This window comes from Emys orbicularis, chromosome 16, assembly GCF_028017835.1.
Source record: "Emys orbicularis isolate rEmyOrb1 chromosome 16, rEmyOrb1.hap1, whole genome shotgun sequence".
NCBI classification, from domain to species: Eukaryota; Metazoa; Chordata; order Testudines; family Emydidae; genus Emys; species Emys orbicularis.
Genome location: NC_088698.1, coordinates 26,122,302 through 26,147,479, shown reverse-complemented (window position 1 = coordinate 26,147,479; position 25,178 = coordinate 26,122,302). Strand labels below are relative to the sequence as shown.

Sequence of the window (25,178 nt, the reverse complement as noted above, 5' to 3'; positions counted from 1 at the left end):
GGGCATTTAAACATTTTTCTGCAGTACTGGGAACCAAAACCCAATAACATTAAATTAGCACACAACTAACCAGAAAATGAAAATGACTACTCCATTTTTAGTTGTCTAAGATGAATGAAATACAAAATGTCAACCAACAGCGTAAATGGTAAGTAAACTAGATTTTTTTAAAACTTTCTCCCTACTAATAAGCTACTAGTAACAGAGGAAGAAAAAAAATATATATGATTTTTATTTTGACAGTGCCCCTCTACAACCCCCAGATTTTTCAAGCAATCTAGCATTTAAAGAAGAAATGCAATTATCTGTATGGAATTTAGCTTACTGTGACTGTGGCTAAGTATTTTATATACAATAATGACAATTATTTCTTAAAGTAATAATGTGGAAATGCATGAGACTGGCTTCCTCTAGCCATTTATTCAAGTTATAGTTTTGATATTTAAAAAAACAAACAAACAAACAAAAAATACACCACACAAATAGTCAGAGAAGGATTCCTTATTTAGGCATATTTTACAACCAGGCTATTTTCTCTCTTCTTTTGGTATATACACTCTTTACTCATCCACTTGGTCTTGAAAATATTCATCTAAAGTAGCAGGTTTATCTTCTTCATTTTCCTGCCACAAAATAAACAAAGTAAATATTGGTTCCATTTTTCTCTATGGTTACATCTATTCTATGACATTTTTATTGCAACAGAAATCACAACATTCCATAAAACAGGTAACAAGGAATGCCAAGAAGCAATCTGGTTTCTACAGTCCTCTTAGATACTATAGATCCAAGGATTAGAGTGTAACAAATCTGAATCCAGGCATTCTGTATATTTAAAGAGTACTGATCAACTGAATTTCAAAATGGAATAAGAGGGGCGGATATTTACTTCTTCAGGATTCATGAATATCTGAAGAATAATAAAACTAAGTATGGTTTTGATCTGAACGTAATGCTTGTGTCTCATTAGAGTCTATATTTTAGATACTAATTCTATAGCTCGAACAAAAGGTATGGGCTTGATGCAGAAATTGTTGGGTGGGATCCTTTGGCCAGTGTCCTGGAAGAAGTCAAACTAGAAGATCCCAAGGGTCACTTCTGGCCTTAAAATCTATGATTCCATTAATTTTGAAACCTAGTTTGATGAGTAATGCAGCCCACAGAATGCATTTTTCAAACTTGCAGAACTATGCCAAGAGAACTTTTCCATACCCATCCATTTTCATTACAGAGGTTAAATGTCACAGTTAATTCATAAACTAAACTCTGCCCTGCTCAGTGCTGAAAATGCCGGCCAGCTCCTCTTCTGCTGCACAAATCCTTCTTGGCAGTGTCAGTGCCCATGTTTCAAAGTAACACCAACACCCTCTTGAACTCAATGAATTACATTTAATTTATTGGTTTTTTTTTTTTTTTTTTAAACTTTACATTTTAAAAGACAAAAGTGCTTTACCTTTGGTTCTTTAAATTCTAGATCTTCCCCGTACTGAATGGCAAAGTCTATGTGCTGCAGCACAATATTTATGCTTTCTTCATCAGAGTGATCATAAGGTAAAAATCGAACCATGCTGTAGTCATCAATCTGGAGGAAGGTTTTCAAAAGTATGGCTCTTAGAGGATGTGATAAATAAATAATAAAGAACACTCAATACTTCAAACACCAAGCATTAATCCACACCAACTCTAACAAGACAGGGACGCTAACAGATCAGTTGCTTTACCGATGAGGAAAGCAAGATAAAAGGCCACATAGCAAACCAGTGACAGAGTCAAGATTAGAATTCCAGAGCTCCTGGCTGCCTGTCCTCTGTTCAGTTCACTACACTACACTGCTTACACATCAAGATCACTTAGATGTTATCTTGACTATATGCCTAACTTACGAGGTAGTCACTGGATGCTGGACTGAAACTCTAGGCTAAAAAATCCAATTTGTCAGCATTTACATTCATGAGTCTGAGAATTCTCTAGGGTCAGTGGTCCCCAAAGTGGGGTCCCCAGAACGTTGGGGGTTCACCATGCATTATGCGGGGGTCAGTCCCTAGAGCTAAGGCTGGAATGCACTGAAATAGCATTCTGGCACTTTTGCTGCCTGGAGGATGCCATTTTGTTCTCAATATAGCATCCTCTGCACAGTGTAACCTCCCATGCACCTTGTGAGAGAGGTCACGCTTGCAGGAGTGTTCCGGGAGCACTGGAAACGGAAGGGGTTGAGGACATTTAGTGTCGGATGCTAAAGGAGTCCTTGATGGAAAAAAGTTTGGGAACCACTGCTCTAGTTCCCAGCAATACTAGTAAATCAGTTGTATCAAAACATCATTTTTGAGAAAGATATAAATATTCTAGATACTATAAAAATAAGCATGTGCAGAAAAATTAACCCTGATACTGTAATATTTGTAAATTATAAAGGATTGAATTTCAAAAAGTATATTAGGATAAAACACCAACACATCACTTACCAATCCACATATAGCTTTAGTCAGTTTCTTGAACACTGTGCTTTTTATTATATTTGCAGAATCTTCGATCACAGAATACATATCGGGATCTAAATACCTGAAAAAAGTATTTGTCAACATTAGAAAAACATCCATCAAGGCTTTGAATAATGCATGGTACCTTCAAATCATTGCCACCATTGCTTGTGGTTTTGTACTTTTAATTAATTAATTTTAGAAGGGAACATATTTGCAAACGCTATTTAAAAAATAGAGTTTTCTTACATGTATAAACATCATGGTTTATAAGATTATGATTTCTAGTACCAAACTCACTAAAGTTTTAATTTTCTACTTATAGTTTAAATTAATATTTAAAAAATTTTTGGAGAGATTATGGGAGAAATGTAGATCTTGGTATTTGCATATAAAGAAAAGGGACTATATTTTCACTAAAAAGAATGAGGAGTACTTGTGGCACCTTAGATACTAACAAATTTATTTGGGCATAAGCTTTCGCGGGCTAAAACCCACTTCATCTGATGCATGCAGTAGAAAATACAGTAGGAAGATATAGATATATAGATATATATATATACATACACACACAGAGAACATGAAAAAACAGGTGTTGCCATACCAACTCTAACGAGACTAGTCAATTAAGGTGGGATATTATTAGCAGGAGAAAAAAAAACGTTTGTAGTGATAATCAGGATGGCCCATTTCAAACAGTTGTCAAGAAGGTGTGAGAAACAGTAGGGGGAAAATTAGCATGGAGAAATAGTTTTTACTTTGTGTAATGACCCATCCACTCCCAGTCTTTATTCAAGCCTAATTTAATGATGTCCAGTTTGCAAATTAATTCCAGTTCTGCAGTTTCTCGTTGGAGTCTGTTTTTGGAGTTTTTTTGTTGAAGAATTGCGACTTTTAGGACTATAATTGATATAATGAAGCAGGAGGACCTCTAATTTAGGATTTGAACTATGTAGGCAAAATCCTCTGTAAATGGATTCAGAAGGCTCTTACAGTTCTCCAAGACAATTCTCTACCCATGTGTATACATGCATACATGCAGAAGATCATCTGACAAAGTTAGTTGCAAATTATCAGAGGCTACATGGTAAATGTCTCAACAATGTAACAATTCCATCTGGCTTCCTCTCCCCAGAAGTTGTCCCCAGAGATTCCATTTTCACTTTGGGAGGACATTAGATTGAATTTGTCCTGAATCTTGCCTCAAGGTGTCAAAACACAGAATACATATTTTTCAAAACTTACTTTTCAATTTCCTTTTTAGCTTTCTTGCTCAACAAATCCATTTTGGTCATGATGTTGATCTGTGGAATCTCTAACAAGATCATTGCACTGAGGGCTGCCAAGACACCGGAAATAAACTGACAAAATAAGAAAAATTATTCAGTTAAATACAGACACACAAATATACAGCAATAACTTAAGAGTTTTTAAAAGGTACCTAGTAATAATCACTGCAGTAAATATAGTACTGCAGCATCGCAACAATGCACTACATTTCATGATACAAGGAAGCAGGTAGTGATGCTGCCCTCATATAGCTATGGTGTCACAACAAAACTGTAACAAACCCACCTTCCCTAGGTCTAGAATCTTTGAAATAGATAATAAATGATGAGTGCAGTTAGTTAAATAGTTAATAAATGATGCTCTAAATGTTATTTATTTTTAAAAGGGCAAGCTCCTTTGTAAAGCACTTAAAATACCTTCTGGCTGAACATCTTACAAGTGCAGAATGTAAGTGGTATCCTAAGGACTTGAAAAATATAGCAGACACCTTCTAGCCAGGATAAAAAGACTCTTACTCCTCTAAGCCCTACACATAAAGTGACTACAATATACTCTCTCTTTTTCTTCCCTAGGATAGATCATACTATGTTTCTTCTTTTTCTTCTCTTTTCCTACACCCATTAGCCCTCTTTTCCTGCTTTGTATTCTTAGCCTCCTTCCCTGTACTTTGGCTACATCTACACTATAAGCTAGGGATGTGATTTCCTTGCTCACATACACGTGCTCACACTAGCTCTCATCAAGCTAGCTTGACTATGAACAGAGGCACAGTTGAAGTGTGCCAAGTTTAAACCCACCTAAAATGTGTGAGTATGTACTCAGCACGGCTCAGCCGTGTCTCCGCTGCTGCTACCTGTGCTACTGAGGTTACACTGCTATTTATCCTTGCGCTAACTTGGTGAGAGCTAGCGTGAGTATGTGTACATGAGCAGGGGAATCACATCCCTAGCTTGTAGCATAGAGATAGCCTGTGTCTCTATTCCCCACCCTCACTTCCCCCCTGTTCTGTACTATACTTTTCTAATTACCCCCATCTGCCTTTTCCACCCAACCCTATGCATCTCCACACAACTCACCCCTATACCCTCATTTATAGGAACTGGATATTTTACCAGAGGGGCAAAACTAGCGACAGATAGAAACATAGGAGGAAACAACAGAGCAATGTCCAAGAGCATTGCCAGGTCAGAAGCCAACCCACTCCTGGGGAGTTGATTCCTATCTCAGTGTGTCCCTGGACCTTACTTCCAGAGCCTCATTTTTCCAAGTGCCAATTTTCCTCATTTTACAGGTTAAGTGAGTGACACAGGGTCACACTGCAAGCAGTATGAGATCTGGGGAAAAGATCCAGAATGCCTGACTCCCACTTCCCACCCACCCCCTCTCTCTAACCATTAGGCCATAAACAATATTCAAGTTTACGGAAATGTAACAATGGAGAGTTCCAGATAGGTAAAAACCATTATGATTGCTTTTGAATATAGTTATTCACTTCCCCAGATTAATTGTCCGTCTGTAAATTATAAACTTCATTGTTACAATCGATTTAAAACTGATACCTTAAAAGATTCCACCATAAACTGAGAATCAACAAGAAAAACTCCACAGACACGGAATTCCCACTGCTGCAGCTGCTCCACCAGCTGTTTCATCACTGGCAAATGAGTATAGAGTTCAATCTGACCTAGGACACATACATAATTAAGATGCAGGAATGTAAAACTAATGCAGAGACAGTGTCAGTATGCTAGTTCATAATCAAATATCATTGTAACAGATAGGCATGGGATATTGCTATTAAAATTAGTGAAATCTAGCACAGAATGTGTGATCTTTCTTTTTAGATAATTCTACTTGCTCTGGGATAGATTTATACAAAAATAATAAGTGACTTTTTGGCACTGAACCGTACAAAAAGATTTCATCTGCAAATTATCACTACAAGCAGAAAACATCTAAGAGTTACACATCAGATAAGAAAAAATTAGGACACCAGAGTACAGAAGTTTGTTTACCTGGGCAATCAAAGAGTATATAGTCATCCTCCACATGGCCAAGAGAATCTTCAAGCCAGTCAAAGTTTTTGGCAAAGTATTCCATGCAGAATACTAAACCACCATTGGGACCAAACCTTAAGGAGTCATCTTCCATAACATCATCCACTTCAATTAATTCTCGAATGTCTAGAATAAAAGATGTTGTGTGTGTTTGTTTTTTCAACACTGGGTACATAAATTCCAGAGGTAAATTCCTACAACAAATTTAATTCTCAAAATGAACACAACCAATTAAATTTGTTTCGGGTGCTATACCAGCTCCCCCATCCCCACAAGCCTTTTGCCAATGTTTGTGATTTTACAGTCACAAATTCCTATTTTTTTTTAAAGCATTTTTCTTTTCCCTTTTGCCATGTGAAAAAAAACCTCAAACAAACAATAAGATGCACTCACTGAATATACAGGGGAAACAATGAAGTTGACTATTTCTAAGAAGTTTGTTAAATAGTGCTGCAGATTCAGGAAGAGTATTTTTGTAGGTCCTACTAATACTGCCTCCAAATGCCTAAAATATATATGTATTGCTCCTTGACTTAGGTTTTAAAAAAATAAAAAAAATCAGATTTAGAATCTGGAGAGTGCTGTCAATCAAACCAGAACAGCTTGGATATCCAGACAGGTTAAATTTAGGTAACTAAATTTGGAAGTGTCTTATTAAAAGGTAAGAAAACTCAATGTTCAAGACTGATTCATCCTGAGTAAGAATTGTTATATTCTTTACCTGTTTTCAGCAGTTCTGAGAGTACAGGAAATTAAGAAAGAGTGATCCCAAGCACAACTCACCAGCCATCAGAGGATAATTGAAGTATTCTGCTGCAGGGTCTAGGTTAACAACTTGCACAGAGCGGTTTATGGCTGCACAATGCTGGACCATGGTGGAACAGTAAGTGCTCTGCAATTTAAATAGAAACCTTAGTACACAGCTGACAGTACCTAAAAGGTGTTGCAATTTTACAGCTGAAAGGAGAGGCAACCGTCTAACAGTCAAAGCAAGGGGCTGGGAATCAGAACTCCCAGGTTCCATTCCTAACTCTGCCTGACTTGCTGCATATGTTGGAAAGTTACTTCCCCTCTATGCCTCAGTTTTCCTGACTGTGAAATGGGGATAACACCACCTCTGTACAGGACCTTCCAATCCTCAAATGAAAGGAGTGATGCAAGTGCAATGCAAAGGGTTATTTGTAGGTTACTTAAAAGGACTATTTTCTCTGAAGAGTCACCACCTCTTTACATCATTTCAAATTGCAACAATCTCCAACAATGGCACATGGCAACTTCCACTGAATAGCTTTTAGGCTGGGGCTGCAGCTACCTGCGCCCATAGACCTTCATAACCCCTCCAGTTACCCTATGCACCCAATACCCCCATAACCCCAATTACTCCCATACCCCTCAGTCACTCCAATCTCCTGTTGCCCCCAATTACCCTCTACCCCCCATTACCCCGACTACCCGTTACCCCCACACTCCCCAGTTACACCCCCAAATACCCCACCAGTACAAGGCAGGGAGGGGCCGGTCTCACCTTCCCACTGCCCGCCGGGCCCATGACCAGCTGAGCGAAGCGAGGCATGGCTGCCTGCTCCGTTCCCCCAACCCAGCGCAACACAGAGACAGCAACCAGGTGGCAGGAACTGGCTCCTCCGCGATCCCGTAGCGTGGCGGACACACTCTATACACACACACGCAGTTCCTCGGATACGGAGACTCGCAGGGCTCAAGCTTCCTGTAGGGGCTGAATCGCGCTGCTCAGCCCAGGTCGCCCCTGCTGAACGGATACCTTTGCTGGCAGAGCGGGGTAGTTTGGTGAAATAGACAAGGTCCTTACGGCTGTTGGCAGAGCCAGCCTTAGCTTCTGGGAGCTCCTGGGTCCCCGGCCTATGCTCAGCCCAGTGGGTCACAGGTTTGTTCAGCAAATGCCAGTGTAAACTGACTGCACAGCACTGTGTGCGAGATTGTACACCCCCTGACGGGGAGTCATTGAACAGCTAGAGCCAGGGGCCGCCCCCGTGGGATAGAGACCAGGGGATTTCGCCAGGTTCCTCCTATCAATACATCACTAAGTGGTGCCAGTAACTGTGTTATATTAGCGGGGGGATTTGAATGTAGAGAATGGGCCAAATCCCATGGGCTGAGTCTCATTGGCTTCAGCGGGACTGCTCATGCGAGTTAGGCGAGCAGGATTTGGCTCAGTGTTTTGCCTTGCTCTGATGAGTTTCTGATACATCCTTTGGACAGCTCCCCATACATGTCTTATATATACAGACTTGGGACCCAATCCCACAAGCCTTTACTCATCTAAGTAGTTTGTACAATGAGGCGACTTGCCTGAGTAAGGAATATTCATGTGAGTAAAGATTTATAAGATCAGCCCCCCTAAAATAGACACCTTGATTAGGAAGATCCTTATAGCCTCCTTTGTTCCCATTGACAATTCTGCTGGGAGCTGGGTCTGCCATCTACCACCCTCCGTTTAGCTCACATGAGCACTCGCAATCTAGTACCCCCAAGTGTTCTTATCTCAAAGAGTCTGCTGCATGGATTATACGGAGATCAGTCTTTCTTGCTGGGGACCCTGAGCATATTTAAAGAAGATGAAAAAGAAGTTTGCTTTCACTGAAGCTGTAGCCTCCAGTGCATCCAAGTGCAGCTTGCACGAGCACAGCAACCAGGTGAAGTTGCCATAAGATGCTGTAGTACAGGGGGTGAGGGACCTGAGCTGCTTTGCATTTCTTGCATAGGAAGATGGTATGCTTCTGCAAAACAAAAACATAGAACAGGATTGCATATTTATCAAGAGAATTTGTTGATCTTCCAAAAAGAAATTATTTCTCTTTTAATGGAGATGTCAGTGGACCACATAAAAAAATCTAATTATTTATTCAGTTTACATGTTAGTATGTCTGTTGTAATAACGCATTTTAAGCAATAATCACGAATTGCTTATGCCTGTAATTGTTTAGAGAAAGGGTATCTGTTATTTCTCAAAATTCCTGTAACTGACTGAATAGCCCTCATGGTATTGGGTTTTACACGAGAGCTGCAGCATCGTACATGAAAATTAAAAAAATAAATATTGTAATAAACTGGCTAATGTGGATGTATATCCTTTGCCAGATAGAACTGGAATTGCTCAATTGTGTGTCATAGGCCCTATATTACTCATAGCTAATGGAGATCCTGTCTTTAGCTTCATCTGCAAGGTCTTTTGCTTTTGGAGCAGCGGAATCTGGGTTCTATCCCTGCTGCTGCCAAGAAGTTTCAAATGGCCATAGTGTGCAGCATATTCACAGTTTTGGTGGCAAAGTATTTGTAACAATAGTTCATAATCAAAATTAATTAACAATATTTGGTACAAGAATTTAGAAGTTAGAAAGTGAGAGATTGTAACTGTTTTATTGAAATACAAATGGGGAAAAAAACAACCTTCAGTCCCACCAAGACTCTTTAACTTCTTTTAACTTTCTAAGCCCCAAATGAGGGAGTTGGCCCCTAGCTCAATGAGTAAACTGTGCATCTGAACCATATTATATGTGTTTGATTTATGGACCAATCCTGAAAGCCCACTGCACTAGGAACTCCCACTGAAGTCAATGGGACTTCCTGACATAGATAGCTTGGAGGATCAGCCCCTCAGCTTATAAGCTCTATGGAGCAGGGATCATATTTTTCTCTTGGTACAATTATTATACTTTGAGGACCAGATCCTCAGCTGGTGTTAATCAGAGTTGCTCAATTGCAGTCTATAGCACTACATGGATTTACACCTGCTTACATCTGGCCCTACATGTTTATTGTACCAGGCTCATTTTCACATCTAGTGGGCAGAAGTTTCACGGTCATCAAGAATGCTATGGCTGTGACTCCTGAGGGCATTTCTGAACTTTGGGCGAATCAGGCAAATGGAAATGGGGAAAGTAGGAAACAGCAAGCACCACAGTCAATGTGACTTTTATATCTGTTCTACCTTTTATATTCTTATCAAACTACCAGGAATTAAAATGCTGTTATTTATGTTTCTATTTCTAACATCAGCTGGGTATACTGTTACAAGGTACTGAAGTGTACTGATAAGTGCTACACATTGAACAGATGATCAGCATCATTAAGGGTCAGATTGTGAACTCCTTACTGACACTGGTGAGTAGTTACTCACATAAGCAGTCCTACTGAAATCGGTGGAATTATTTGCATGAGTAATTGCTTACCAGTCACAGTAAGAGGTTCACAATCTGTTGCTAAAGTAGATCCAGGAGGATTGTGTACCCCGGGGTACATCAACTCATCTAGATATTTGCCTAGTTTTACAACAGGCTACATAAAAAGCACTAGCTTGGGCCTTAAAATAGTGAATATTGCAAGATGAGATAAAACTGAGTTGGCAATGTTGGTTTAAATACACCAAGCAAGCTTACCTCTGTCCCTTATCCCCCCCGCGCGCCACATGCTGTACATCTCTCCCATAAAATAGAGTCAGAGATATACCTTAGTACAGTGGTTTTCAAACTTTTTTTCTGGAGACCCAGTTGAAGTAAATTGTTGATGCTCATGACCCAACGGAGCTGGGGATGAGGGGCTTGGGGTGTGGGAGGGGCTCCGGGCTGGGGCAGGGGGTGCAGGAGGGGGTCAGGGGTCTGGGCTGGGGGTGCAGGCTGTGAGGTGGGGATGAGGGCTTTGGGGTGCAGGAGGGGGCTCTGGGGTAGGGGATTGGGGTGCGGGCTTTCCTGCAGCGGCTCCCAGTCAGTGGCGCAGCGGGGGTGCTAAGGCAGGTTTCCTGCCTGTACTGGCACCGCGGACCGCGCTGCACGCCGGAAGCGGCCAGTAGCAGGTCTGGCTCCTAGGCGGAGACATGCAAGCAGCTCCACGCAGCTCTCACCTGCTTTGTGAAGTGTATTGAGACCTGTGGACAAAAAGTGCCAGAGAGGAGTTTTTGTATATTGTTTACTATGGCAACACTCTGGTTGACTTTGAAAAGTCTGAGTGGGTCAGTCTGTAGTTATCCACACTCACAAGGGAACAGAGATCACAGGTTTGCTGATCCTGTAGGGTGCTAGATCCCACTCTTACCAAGCTGGGGGCACAGCACACATCCCTTCTCCCGCCTTGCGGTGCCAATAGACCCAGTACCGAGAGAAGCGCCCCCTGCTGACTCCCTCTGGTATCAACAACTGTCTCCCCTCCAGGCGCCGAACCTAAAGAATGCACTTTAGCTTCCTAGCACGCCCCACCTCTAAGTTCACTCTACGGCAGCCCGAGTAGCTCAGCACCTTCCCATAGCGAGCGTCTCATCCTCACGTCGTCCCCTCCAAAACCAGGCTCCTCCCTTCCCCAACGTCACTCAGAGCAAAGCTCGTCTGCTCCTCTCCCTCGAGCTCTCGCGATAAGGCGGCGGCGCTCTAGGACGTTCACGCGGTGCTGGTCGGGAAGCTGCATGTGCTGTTGGGGTCGGAGGCAGCAGCAGGAGGAGCCGCCCCCTCCCCCCGAGACTGCGGCGTGAGGGGCCAGCCGGGTAATGAGCCCTGCGAGGCGCGGGGGTTCCCCGCGGGGACCCTTCCCCCAGCCTGCTCCGCACCTCTTCCCACCCCGCCCAATATCCGGCACCCCTCACTCCCTGTGACCCCCCCGGCACCCCTCCCCTTCAGACACCCCTCACTCCCTCTGACCCCCCCCCCGGCACCCCTCCCCATTAGACACCCCTCACTCCGTCTGACACCCCCCGGCACCCCTCCCCTTCAGACACCCCTGTGACCCCCCCGGCACCCCTCCCCTTCAGACACCCCTCACTCCCTCTGACCCCCCCGGCACCCCTCCCCTTCAGACACCCCTCACTCCCTCTGACCCCCCCCCCGGCACCCCTCCCCATTAGACACCCCTCACTCCGTCTGACACCCCCCGGCACCCCTCCCCTTCAGACACCCCTGTGACCCCCCCGGCACCCCTCCCCTTCAGACACCCCTCACTCCCTCTGACCCCCCCGGCACCCCTCCCCTTCAGACACCCCTCACTCCCTCTGACCCCCCCCCCCGGTACCCCTCCCCTTCAGGTACCCCTCACTCCCTCTAAACCCCCGGCACCCCTCCCCATTAGACACCCCTCACTCCGTCTGACACCCCCCGGCACCCCTCCCCTTCAGACAACCCTCTGACCCCCCCGGCACCCCTCCCCTTCAGACACCCCTCACTCCCTCTGACCCCCCCGGCACCCCTCCCCTTCAGACACCACTCACTCCCTCTGACCCCCCCCGGCACCCCTCCCCATTAGACACCCCTCACTCCCTCTGACCCCCCCCGACACCCCCCCCCTTCAGACACCCCTCACTCCCTGTGACGCCCCCGGCACCCCTCCCCTTCAGACACCCCTCACTCCCTCTGACCCCCCGGCACCCCTCCCCTTCAGACACCCCTCACTCCCTCTGACCCCCCCGGCACCCCTCCCCTTCAGACACCCCTCACTCCGTCTGACACCCCCCGGCACCCCTCCCCTTCAGACAACCCTCTGACCCCCCCGGCACCCCTCCCCTTCAGACACCCCTCACTCCGTCTGACCCCCCCGGCACTCCTCCCCGTCAGACACCCCCACTCCCTGTGACCCCCCCCGGCACCCCTCCCCGTCAGACACCCCTCACTCCCTCTGACCCCCCCCCGGCACCCCTCCCCTTCAGACACCCCTCACTCCGTCTGACCCCCCCCGGCACCCCTCCCCTTCAGACACCCCTCACCCCTCTGACCCCCCCGGCACCCCTCCCCTTCAGACACCCCTCACTCCGTCTTACCCCCCCGGCACCCCTCCCCCTCAGACACCCCTCACTCCCTCTGACCCCCCCGGCACCCCTCCCCTTCAGACACCCCTCACTCCCTGTGACCCCCCCCCCGGCACCCCTCCCCTTCAGACACCCCTCACTCCCTGTGACCCCCCCCCCGGCACTCCTCCCCGTCAGACACCCCTCACTCCCTCTGACCCCCCCGGCACTCCTCCCCGTCAGCCACCCCTCACCCCTCTGACCCCCCCGGCACCCCTCCCCTTGAGACACCCCTCACTCCCTGTGACCCCCCCCGGCACCCCTCCCATTCAGACACCCCTCACCCCTCTGACCCCCCCGGCACCCCTCCCATTCAGACACCCCTCACCCCTCTGACCCCCCCCCGGCACCCCTCCCCGTCAGGCACCCCTCACTCCCTGTGACCCCCCCCCGGCACCCCTCCCCGTCAGGCACCCCTGACTCCCTGTGACCCCCCCCGGCACCCCTCCCCGTCAGGCACCCCTCACCCCTCTGACCCCCCCCCGGCACCCCTCCCCGTCAGGCACCCCTCACTCCCTGTGACCCCCCCCCCGGCACCCCTCCCCGTCAGGCACCCCTCACTCCCTGTGACCCACCCCGGCACCCCTCACCCCTCACTCCCTGTGACCCCCCCCCGGCACCCCTCCCCTTCAGACACCCCTCACTCCCTTTGACCCCCCCCCGGCACCCCTCCCCTTCAGACACTTCTCACTCCCTTTGACCCCCCCCGGCACCCCTCCCCATTAGACACACCCCCCGGCACCCTTCCCCGTCAGACACCCCTGTGACCCCCCGGCACCCTTCCCCGTCAGACACCCCTCACTCCCTGTGACCCACCCCGGCACCCCTCCCCTTCAGACACCCCTCACTCCCTCTGACCCCCCCGGCACCCCTCCCCTTCAGACACCCCTCACTCCGTCTGACCCCCCCGGCACTCCTCCCCGTCAGACACCCCCACTCCCTGTGACCCCCCCCGGCACCCCTCCCCTTCAGACACCCCTCACTCCCTCTGACCCCCCCCGGCACCCCTCCCCTTCAGACACCCCTCACTCCGTCTGACCCCCCCCCGGCACCCCTCCCCTTCAGACACCCCTCACCCCTCTGACCCCCCCGGCACCCCTCCCCTTCAGACACCCCTCACTCCCTCTGACCCCCCCGGCACTCCTCCCCGTCAGACACCCCTCACTCCCTCTGACCCCCCCGGCACTCCTCCCCGTCAGACACCCCTCACTCCCTCTGACCCCCCCGGCACTCCTCCCCGTCAGCCACCCCTCACCCCTCTGACCCCCCCGGCACCCCTCCCCTTGAGACACCCCTCACTCCCTGTGACCCCCCCGGCACCCCTCCCATTCAGACACCCCTCACCCCTCTGACCCCCCCGGCACCCCTCCCCGTCAGGCACCCCTCACTCCCTGTGACCCCCCCCCGGCACCCCTCCCCGTCAGGCACCCCTCACTCCCTGTGACCCCCCCCGGCACCCCTCCCCGTCAGGCACCCCTCACTCCCTGTGACCCCCCCCGGCACCCCTCCCCGTCAGGCACCCCTCACTCCCTGTGACCCTCCCCTTCAGACACCCCTCACTCCCTGTGACCCCCCCCGGCACCCCTCCCCTTCAGACACCCCTCACTCCCTTTGACCCCCCCCCGGCACCCCTCCCCTTCAGACACTTCTCACTCCCTTTGACCCCCCCCAGCACCCCTCCCCATTAGACACACCCCCCGGCACCCTTCCCCGTCAGACACCCCTGTGACCCCCCGGCACCCTTCCCCGTCAGACACCCCTCACTCCCTGTGACCCACCCCGGCACCCCTCCCCTTCAGACACCCCTCACTCCCTGTGACCCACCCCGGCACCCCTCCCCGTCAGACACCCCTCACTCCCTGTGACCCACCCCGGCACCCCTCCCTGTCAGACACCCCTCACTCCTCTGAGCACCCCGGCACCCCTCCCCGTCAGACACCCCTCACCCCTCTGACCCCCCCGGCACCCCTCCCCATTAGACACTCCTCACTCCCTTTGACCCCCCCCAGCACCCGTCCCCATTAGACACCCCCCCGGCACCCCTCCCCTTCAGACACCCCTGTGACCCCCCGGCACCCTTCCCCTTCAGACACCCCTCACTCCCTCTGACACCCCCCCCGGCACCCCTCCCCATTAGACACTCCTCACTCCCTCTGACACCCCCCCCGGCACCCCTCCCCTTCAGACACCCCCCCCCGGCACCCTTCCCCGTCAGACACCCCTCACTCCCTCTGACCCCCCCCCGGCACCCCTCCCCGTCAGACATCCCTCACTCCCCGGCACCCCTCCCCTTCAGATACCCCTCACCACCTTGACTCTCTCACCCCATCCCGGCACTCCTCCCCTTCAGATGCCTCTGATCACCCCCTAGCACCTCTGCCCCTTCAGATGCTCCTCACCCCCTACCTCCTTCCCACCCTGTCTCTGTATAAACCCCTCCCACCACCACTTTCCACTCCACTCCCCCATCCATCTCATCCTGTCTGCTTAGGGTGACCAGATAGCAAGTGTGAAAAATTGGGACAGGGTGGGGGGTAATAGGCACCTATATAAGACAAAGCCCCGAATATCGGGACTGTCCCTATAAAATCAGGACATCTGGTCACTATGTCTGTTCCACCATCCCTGGCACGTCCCACATTTCAATCAACACGCCCAGGCCCCACATTTTCCACTGCCCCCCTCACCCATATGCCCTCAATTCCTGGACACTTCATGTTTCCTACAAGCACCCCAACGTTTGTCCCAATCCCTCTAATGCTGATTATAACCACTTCATCTCTTGATGTACCTACAGTCCCCTCAACGCACCCACCATTCATCTCGACTGTCACGGCACAACACCCCACTCTCACTTCACCCCACCCCAGTCTGCATGTTTCACTTCCACACCCCTCCTTTATGTGCTGTGTATCTATGCCCCTCCTTATATCTCATCCTCTGTGCACCCTCAACCTCATGACCATCTCCCCATATGTTCCTGTTGTTTCTTGTTCCTTTCCACTCTTTCCTGTTGCTCCCCCCGCATCCTTGTAGCTACATGAGCTTTAATCTCTGAGCCTCTGCGAGTCCTGTAAAATGGGCACATTAGGGAAGATGACTTACCCTTCATCCTCCTATATTTCAGCAATTTAAAACAAAAACATAACTACACATTCTTTCCTCTTGTGGCCTGCAGGCTTGTGAGATGGCAACGGATACAGCTGAGTCCACAGTCCCTGACTACAAAGGAGACCTAAGGAGCAACGCCAGGTCAGATGCAGACTATCCCCTCCGGGTCCTCTACTGTGGAGGCAAGTGCTGAGGAGGCACTTACATATGATGCCTCTGGTGCTGTATGAATGATAATAGCTCAGTGCAGGTGGTGATACAGAGATCCACTTCCAGCCATAAGTCTCTGCTTGCAGAACTGGGGGAAGGGTCTGCTTTTTGCACTCTGCAGTCTCTTCTCTGAGATGCTTCGTGCTACGGATATCTGTGTTTTTACTCTTAACCTAGCATTGGTAGTCAAAGTACTGTCACATGGTGTGTACCTAGAGCATTTGTGACAGTACTTTGAATTTGTGGTGGGTTAAACAGGATTTCTCAATTGGCATGTCTGTTTATGGCTTCCTGCACAAGAAGAACGAGTTGCTCTCTTAAATTAATGGGTATCACACTTGGACTGTAAACACTTGTGGACTGACCCTTTCTGTACAGAGTAAAGTGCCTATCGCAAAGCAGCTCTGATCCGGATTGGGGCCTCTAGTAATAAAGCTAGAACTAAGGGAAGGAAATTCTCTGTACAGTTGGGTCTGCCTGCTTTATCCACTGTTGCATGAGATCAGAGTCAAATATTATGGCCAGATTTTAAAAAGGACTGAATAATTTTGAGTTATTCAATATATATGTATATCTATATATCGTCTAGTTGGCTAGGTGTATTATGGGGCTCTATCCTTCTTCTTGGATATTGGCTTCTCTCTGGGGCATCAAAATTAAATAGATGATCCAGTAATCTCCTGTGGCAAATATCATCTGCCTCAAGGAGCAGTGGTGTCTCCTTATTTTGCCTGAAAGATCTGGGCACCCTCCGTTCTTTCTTCTCCCTGGCCATAGAGATTACTCTCATGCTGAGCCTTGATTCTAATGCATAGTGTCTGAACAAATGACTAGTAAGAGAAAACTGAAACTCTGGTCGACCTCAATAAAATAACATCATTTTTGCGGCAAGGGCTTGGTGGTTATTTCACTGGCCTTTCATCCTCTGGATCCTGGGTTTAAATGATGATTTAGTTCTGTAGCACTATAGATGTGACTTGACAGGAAAAAGCCCTGTTGAGGTGTTTCCATTTCAAGTAAATCTAAATGATTTCTAAATCTTGACTTTGGTCATTTTTATCATTTTATGTTACAGCCTCATAATATACACCTCTACCCCGATATAACGCTGTCCTCAGGAGCCAAAAAATCTTACCGCGTTATAGGTGAAACCGCATTATATTGAACTTGCTTTGATCCGCCGGAGCGCACAGCCCCGCCCCCCCCCGGAGCGCTGCTTTACCGGGTTATATCCAAATTTGTGTTCTATCGGGTCGCGTTATATCGGGGTAGAGGTGTAGCTATAAGATTTTATATGTAAAGTATCAGATACTAAAGGCTATTAAAATTTGTAGTTGAGACACCAACTGTTTAACTGCAGTAGCTTCAAGAGATCCAGCCTCACAATTCTTGATTCTGTATTATACAGACACCGATGTTATTACTTATGAGTATTAAGAGTGCATATGAAGAAACTGCATGGTTTGTATTCTTGAAAATTGTGTATTATGATGGGCTCGAGGGGCAAATACCCACTGGATCACTTTGTCCATCCCTCTTGCTAGGGCAGGTTTGGTCTCTACAATGCATTGAGGTCTACCTTTCCTGAAGCTTGAATTTAGGGCCTTCAGACTGAGACAAATGCATTGTCTTAGTGTAAAATAGGTGCAGAATTATAGAATATAGATTGTATATTCACAGTGGCATCTTCATTTTGTTATTCCTGCATGTCCAATACTAGGACTGTAGGTAGGCAGCATGATTCAGTAGTAAAGAAAGGTAACCACTAGAATGTAATGGATAGGGGAAAGTGATAGAATATTTTAGAGAGCTGATAAGACAGGGTATATGTTCTCTTGTTTTTAGTATGTGATTTAGTAGATACATTTAGCAGAGGTGTACAACATTTTGGTACCTTTTCAGAACTCAGGCTGGGTGCTGAGTTGCTAGCAGAGCAGTGTGGTTAATAGATGTCAGTGTAATGGCATAAAGTCACCCAAAGATTAAAATGACAAAAGGATTGTTCTTGATATGAAATATTAATGGGTGGGGAATTAAATTTCTTAATCTCCTTCTTTTCCTTCCCCAGTCTGTTCATTGCCAACAGAGGTGAGTTCATTTCACATTTGGATTTATTCTCCCCTCCCCCAACCTAGTCCTCCATGTACCGACTATGGGGATTCTCGCTGCCCTTCTCCGCCTGCTATACTTCAACCCTTAAAGTTCTATGCTGCAGCCACTATCTGGTTGAAGAAGAATGTGCAGAGCTCCCTTGGAACCAGTCAGTGTTGATCTAGGAGACACCATTGAGCTATACAAGACGACTTTCCTCCAGCCTCCTGAGTAGCAAACGGACCACCTTCATAGTTTGTCTTGCCCAGCCCCTGTTGGTCTGAGGAATCGAATGTGTCTCCTGTAAGGTGGTGCAGAGCACAGTCACTAATCAGTCAGGCTGATCCTATGTTACTTGCTTCTGCTTTTTTCCCTGCACCCCGTCCTAACTTCTCCACAAATCCTGCTTATACACCAGCTCCATTTCACTCCACAATCCAGCCCTAAAATTTTACTGCCAGCTAACGAATGAAATCAACTGAAGTGCATGTCCCCAAGCAAAATGAAGAAATAGCTTGCATTTTACCTTGCTGCTAATTTGCCCAGTAATCAGACTCTCACTGTGTATTAGTAGTATATTTTGTAATTTCTCAGATAACAATTTATATGTGGCCTTTCCCCCTAGTACTGTGAATACATGCCTGATGTGACTAAATGCAGACAATGGTTAGAGAAGAATTTTCCAAATGAATTTGCAAAACTTACTGTAGGTAAGAATCTTTCTGTATTTTTCCAGTTGATCAGGGCTTGTGACCTAAAGACTGAGGGTTGCATGTGTAAACAAAACCAAACCAAACCCTACACCCTGTGAGAAGTATATATTACAGTACGCTGCTGAAATTGAACATTCTACTTCTGTCAATTCTCTGATCTATGTAATTGTACTGTAATAATCTTTACCTCCCCACTATTCATCTCCCTTCTCTGGTTCTGTCAAGTCTAAAATTTAGATTAAGCTGCCTAAAGGAGGTATTATGTCATCTTATAGCTTCTGTGAAGGCCTTGTATACTTTTGGGTGCTGTAAAATAATAGCTGGACAACATGTGAGAATATGCTATATTCTGTCAAATAATGTGTAACATGACATATACAGCTTCCTCCCAGGGCTACACAGAAATTTTCTATTGCACCCAGTCATCTGTTCATTTAAGATTACATCTAGAATTGCTATTAACTGGACTGGTGAGTTAGTTCAAAGTTAAACTACCCATAGGTGGAAAAGTAATAAACCCTATCTATTGGGATTCTAAACAGGAAGTATTACTGGTGAAAATAAATGTTTAGAGTGGAAATGTGTATTTGGAACACTAATGACAATGTTGATACTAATCTCTCTCTCTCTCTCCTAAAAACTATTATATGGAGAGGCTACTTTGGAATGGTGAATGATGTAGCCTGAGGCTAAGGTTTCTTAATGTTTGATGTCTTATTTGTGCAAATGTGGTGATATAATGCCATACACATAACAAATGTCTGTAGATGGTATACTGCAATGATAGAATAGGCATTAAAGTAACATTTTACTAAGCCTGAGAATTGCCTTGCAGATGTAATATGTCAGACATGGGAGTCCTACTTATTAAACTTTTATTTATTTTTTTATATAATAAGAAAATTCACCAAAACAGGAAACTGGATTTGGAGAAGGTCAAGGAACAGCAGGAGAAGAGGAGGAGAAGAAAAAGCAAAAGAGAGGCAAGGTCTAAATAGTTGATTGTGGTATTAATCTAGCCCATAAACTTAGAACCTATCTTACATATGCAGTTTGTGGAATCTTTGTCTACTTTGGGAGCCTTTTTCAACCAGCTGAAATGCACTCTAGCACAACTTCTCAACTTGTTGGGTCATTTTATAAAACTAATTTATTAACTGTTGAGGTAACGGTGCACAAAACAAATCCTGTACATGAATACAGTATTCCTGCAAATTGGTGCAGATATATGTTGCACAGTGCTGAGAATGTTAGGCAGCCTGGCAAAAGAGTCACGGTAGTAACAATACCAAATGCATATAAAAGATGCAAGTTGTATTTTCGGGTCATTGCTACGTCATCCAAAGGGCCCAGTCAACACTGGGGCTCCCTTGTGCTGGGTGCTGTACAAAGATGTATGTGGCTGACAGTCTCTGGCCCAGATAACTTGGTCTAAAAGCTCCATATGTCTGCGTGAGATAAAAGGGCTTCAGTAAAGCTGAAAAACCAGGAAAATTTGTAGTCATGCATTAGACTGCAGGGTTGACTAAATCCAGTGTGAGTTCTATGATAGTGAAAATGTTACCTGCTTATAACTGTACCAAAGGTTTGCTGTAAATGCTGCATTTTAATACAGAAATTAACTCTCTCTAATTGGCTAGGTGTGTGTATATAGTACACAAAACTATTTTAACACTGAGTACTGAAGTCCATTTCCTGCATCTGTAATATTTTAACCCTTCTCAGACTTAATGTCCTTTGGTCAATACTGTCGTAAGTAGGAATAAGAAATAAACGTTAATGTTACAGCCTTAGCTGACCGTGTATTGATGTTTCTTGTAATACTGTACCTTTATGGCATGATTAAGACAACTGTGAGATATGTTATATTATCAATATAGCTACAACAACACTGCAATGTTGTACCTATATTGATAATATAACATATTATGCAACATATGTAATGTTTATTATAATTGTTGTATGGGAATGTATATAGGTTTACAAATGGAGGTAAGGGTGACGACAACTTTTTCAAAATTACTAAGTGAAAAAAATTGGCATTTCAGGTCCTTATTTTTCTGAAGTGCAAGCGCAGTATATGAAATGGTTACTTAGATACTGATTTGATTTTTGTCCTGTCTCAAAGGTGGAAGGGGTCAGATAAAACAGAAAAAGAAGACTGTACCACAGAAAGTTACGATAGCTAAAATTCCTAGAGCAAAGAAGAAATATGTCACAAGAGTGTGTGGCCTTGCAACTTTTGGTGAGTTTGCAAAGTGAACACTTCATTATTCTAACTGCATTTGCTTTTGACCATTGAGTTATATTAACTCAACATTTTTGTTGATTCATATTAGCAGGAAAAAGTTCAGCAACAAACTTCTTTTGAGTCACTTTCTCTTCCTGCTCTTGATTTCATTCTTCTGTCCTACTATTTCTCTGTGCTCCTGTCTCTGCTTCTCCAGGCCCCTCTCCTTAAAAATCAACTTCAAGCAATCTTTTTTTTTTTCTTTATCAATAATTCCCTCGGTGCCCTGACATGGCCACTACCCATCTTATCTAACAGACTGTAAATGTATCAAGTGTCATGTTCATTTATGATGCTATATAAATGATTTTAATTGATGTAAAGAATTACCAAATCTTATATCCTTTCTCTGGTTACAACCAAGGTCCGGTTTCAAATTCTTAGTAGAATAAAAGATATTGTCAACAGCCCTCATTCAAATATTTTTCCTTTTAATTATTTTATATTTTACCTTTTTGTTCCCTTTCTGCTTGAAATGCTATCTTCTAAGGTCCTTATTTCCACTGATTTTGTTTTTAAAAGTAAGCAAAGACACAGCAAGGGAAGTTATACCTGTCTATGTCAATCTCAATATCAGTATGCATTTAAGTCAAACAGTCTTTGCTCTATTGTGTATTTTGACTTTTTTAAAGTAACAGTGTATTTACATAAAAGCAATTTGCTCTCTGTCAATACATATTTGAATAAGCTTATGAAAACAAATTATTTGAATGGATTTCCACACAAATTCTTGGGATTAAAAATGCTCAAGTGAATCTCCTAATAATACAATCCGTAATCAATGAAATACTCTAGCTTTAACTGTCTATCAACCAGAGCAGCCTCAGTTCACTCATTTACTATCCAAACATCTTAACACCCACACTGAACTTCCTTTTATTTCCCATATTCCTCTAAAAAGGCAAGCTTTAACCTTGGCTTTAACATACAAGGCCGGCTCCAGGCACCAGCTGAGCAAGCTGGTGCTTGGGGCGGCAGCTTGTAGGAGTCGGCATTCTGCCCAATCCTAGGGCGGCACGGCCGCTTGTTGTTGTTGTTGTTGTTGTTGTTCTGCTCCGGCCGCCCTGTAGGGGGCAGCGGCGTGGAGGACAGGAGCGCCCTGCAGCAAGCCCGGCAGGGCAGCCAGTGTCCTTCCCTCCCAGCCGACCGGAGCGGCGTGGAGCCCTCCTGGCAGGGGGCATGGCGGGAGGGGCCGCGTGGCAGCGCCCCGCTGAAGCCCTGGCCGCCCCCCCTTCTCTCTCTCCCCCCGCTCCCTCCCCCTCTCCATCCCCCCCGCTAGCCAGGGCACATCTGCAGGGCAGGGAGTCCCCCTGCACCCTGGCTCCGGCCGCGCTGCAGGTTTTTTTTTTTTTTTTTTGCTTTGGTGTTGCCGTATTTTTCACTTAGAATACATAATGTATGTCCGTGAAACGTAGCTTAATTTCCCTGAGGTCACAGTTAAACTTTTGTGTGTGATTTATTTGAATTGCATGTGTGTGTTAGAGGAAACCCAAATTTCAGGAAAACAGTATCAAGCTTCAAAAAGGGAGCATTTTTAATTGTTTTTAATTGTTTCTGCTGCAGAAGTCATTTACTCACCTCTAACCAGAATTATTTGAGATGGGCTCTGCACATTTCCACTTTTGGGATGCCCCAACCATGCAGCGCTGCACCATTGGTTCACCCCAAGAGTGGGAACTTGTAGAGACCACTTAGAGAAGAAATATTAGAGAACTCTGAAGAGTTATGCCAAATTCAGAGAATAAATGTTCCTGAAATATGTTGCACACTTACGGATCTGGTTTAACTAGAAACCTTGGCACAACCTTAACTATGATGAAACTAGTTGCTACTGATATCTTCCTAATTAAAGCCAGGTTTAAATATTGGGTGTTTAAGCTAGAGAAGACATTATGATATTGACTGTCTTTATTCTATACATTTCTTCTATGTAAACAGAAATTGATCTGAAGGAAGCACAAAGGTTTTTTGCTCAGAAATTCTCTTGCGGTGCCTCAGTAACAGGAGAAGATGAAATCATAATTCAGGGGGACTTTACAGATGACATTATTGATGTAATCCAGGAGAAGTGGTCTGAGGTAAATGTAAAAGTGACTTATTTTTATCACATCATGGTCATAAAATTACTAGTTAAGTCATGAGGCTGTAGCCCATGCTCTTGTGATAAGATTCTGAAAAAAAAATTTATTTCCACCCTGGCCACAGGTAGAAATGTAAGATACCAAACTAAGAGGGCCAGTGGTTTACCTTGATATGTCCACTCCTAAACAGTACCTAATCCTTCATAAGAACATGACACCCAAATATCCCCTAATCTTTCAAAAACTACTTAATTATCTGCTGCTAGGTGCTTGGATACTATAGTGATGAAGGCCACAAATAGCTGGATAGATATAAACATCTCCATGATTTCTTCCACACTGTTCCTTGGGTGTGGAATGTCTCCCCAACTGATCAAGTTCCTTCTCAACCATATGTCTGTTGCTACCTATGAGAAATTAGCTAATGTTTAAGTAGTTGGACTGAGATTCAGATGGTTCAGAAGTGGTTTGGGTTCTATTGATGTAATTATAAAAAGACATTTTTATTGGCTTGTATCTGTCTCTCTCTCCTGCCCTTGTACATTGACTATTCGTTGGTGCCCATTATGCAATGGATTCTGTGACTGGCCTTGTTGATTTCAGTGGGGCTCTACATGGACCCAGAGATCCATTCATGTAAAATTCATCACAGGGTGAGAGCCTTGAATGGGAAGCTCTTCAGAGAGTGACTGTTTCTGTAAAGAACCTAGCACAGCAGGGCATAGTGAGGAATGCACACTTTCCCCCCCCCACTTAAAGTAATATCTGTTTATTGTAGGTGGATGATGACAGCATTGAAGATCTTGGAGAAGTGAAGAAGTGATTTTGAAAGACTGCCTTTATTTAATTGGTTATAGTTGACAGAGCCAAAGCGAGGCTTCTAAATGCATTTACTCTGCAGTAAAACTGTAGGGTGTCCTTATCCATGGCATTTTCACCATTCTATATAGGCTGCTTGGTTTGTTTTTGTTGTGACTTTTGCCAAAGTTCAACTGGGGGTTCTATCATGCTCATGCATGAAGGTAGGGATTTAATTAAATAAAGTTATTGTTCCTCACTGACTGAGGTTGTCTCTTTACAGCTATTTTTATTTTTGTAACAGAATTTAAAGAGTTTTAAAACCTGATTCAGTAAAAATTAGGGCTGTCAAGTGATTGCAATTAATTGCACTGTTAAACAATAGAATACCATGTATTTAAATACTTTTGAATGTTTTCTACATTTTCAAATATATTGATTTCAATTACAACACAATACAAAGTGTACAGTGCTCACTTTATTTTTGATTACAAATATTTTCACTGTAAAACACAAAATAAATAGTATTTTTCAGTTTACCTAATACAAGTACTGTAGTACAATCTCTTTATCATGAAAGTTGAACTTACAAATGTAGAACTATGTACAAAAAAAACCTGCATTCAAAAATAAAATGTAAAACTTTAGAGCTTATAAGTCCACTCAGTCCTACTTCTTGTTCAGCCAATCGCTAAGACAAACAAGTTTGTTTACATTTGCAGGAGATAATGCTGCCCGCTTTTTGTTCACAATGTCACCTGGAAGTGAGAACAGGTGTTCTCATGGCACTGTTGTAACCGGCGTTGCAAGGTGTGCTAAAGCTTCACGTCCCTTTATGCTTCAACCACCATTCTAGAGGACATGCAACCATCCTGATGACGGGTTCTGCTTGATAACAATCCAAAGCAGAGCAGACCGACGTGTGTTCATTTTCATCATCTGAGTCAGATGCCATCAGTAGAAGGTTGATTTTCTCTTTTGGAGTGTTGCTCTTTTAAGACTTCTGAAAGCATGCTCCACACCTCGTCCCTCTCAGATTTTGGAAGGCATTTCAGATTCTTAAACCTTGGGTTGAGTGCTATAGCTATCTTTAGAAATCTCACATTGGTACCTTCTTTGCATTTTGTCAAATCTGCAGTGACAGTGTTCGTAAATCAAACAACATGTGCTGGGTCATCATCTGAGACTGCTGTAACATGAATTATATGGCAGAATGCAGGTAAAACAGAGCAGGGGACATACAATTCTCCCCCAAGGAGTT

General features: G+C 45.3%; 2 protein-coding genes across 2 annotated transcripts; one reads left to right on the top strand and one right to left on the bottom strand.

The window, feature by feature from the left end:
• Positions 1-384: 384 nt before the first annotated feature.
• GPN3 (GPN-loop GTPase 3) lies at positions 385-7,515 on the bottom strand. Its single transcript, XM_065417634.1, has 8 exons — positions 7,350-7,515; positions 6,608-6,716; positions 5,783-5,950; positions 5,327-5,451; positions 3,723-3,838; positions 2,463-2,559; positions 1,454-1,582; positions 385-623 (listed from the first exon to the last, which is right to left on the bottom strand). The coding sequence occupies exons 1-8, from the start codon at positions 7,395-7,397 to the stop codon at positions 561-563; spliced, it is 855 nt and encodes a 284-aa protein (XP_065273706.1). The 5' UTR covers positions 7,398-7,515; the 3' UTR covers positions 385-560.
• A 3,681-nt stretch (positions 7,516-11,196) lies between these two features.
• On the top strand, positions 11,197-24,182 carry DENR (density regulated re-initiation and release factor). The gene is made up of 8 exons (XM_065417766.1): positions 11,197-11,333; positions 15,802-15,916; positions 18,013-18,032; positions 18,661-18,745; positions 19,648-19,731; positions 20,877-20,993; positions 22,977-23,116; positions 23,898-24,182. Exons 2-8 carry the CDS (start codon positions 15,811-15,813, stop codon positions 23,940-23,942), a joined length of 597 nt encoding a protein of 198 aa, XP_065273838.1. The 5' UTR covers positions 11,197-11,333; positions 15,802-15,810; the 3' UTR covers positions 23,943-24,182.
• Positions 24,183-25,178: the final 996 nt, after the last annotated feature.

What these genes read in the sequence shown, in the direction of transcription:
- GPN3 (XM_065417634.1), bottom strand. Translation starts at nt 7,397, where the DNA reads ATGCCTCGCTTCGCTCAGCTGGTCATGGGCCCGGCGGGCAGTGGGAAG. An exon ending in GCCCGGCGGGCAGTGGGAAG is followed by an intron (nt 6,717 to 7,349) that starts GTGAGACCGGCC and finishes TTTAAATTGCAG; the next exon opens with AGCACTTACTGTTCCACCAT. An exon ending in CAATTATCCTCTGATGGCTG is followed by an intron (nt 5,951 to 6,607) that starts GTGAGTTGTGCT and finishes CTTTTATTCTAG; the next exon opens with ACATTCGAGAATTAATTGAA.
- DENR (XM_065417766.1), top strand. Translation starts at nt 15,811, where the DNA reads ATGGCAACGGATACAGCTGAGTCCACAGTCCCTGACTACAAAGGAGAC. An exon ending in CCGGGTCCTCTACTGTGGAG is followed by an intron (nt 15,917 to 18,012) that starts GCAAGTGCTGAG and finishes TTCCTTCCCCAG; the next exon opens with TCTGTTCATTGCCAACAGAG. An exon ending in ATTTGCAAAACTTACTGTAG is followed by an intron (nt 18,746 to 19,647) that starts GTAAGAATCTTT and finishes TTATATAATAAG; the next exon opens with AAAATTCACCAAAACAGGAA.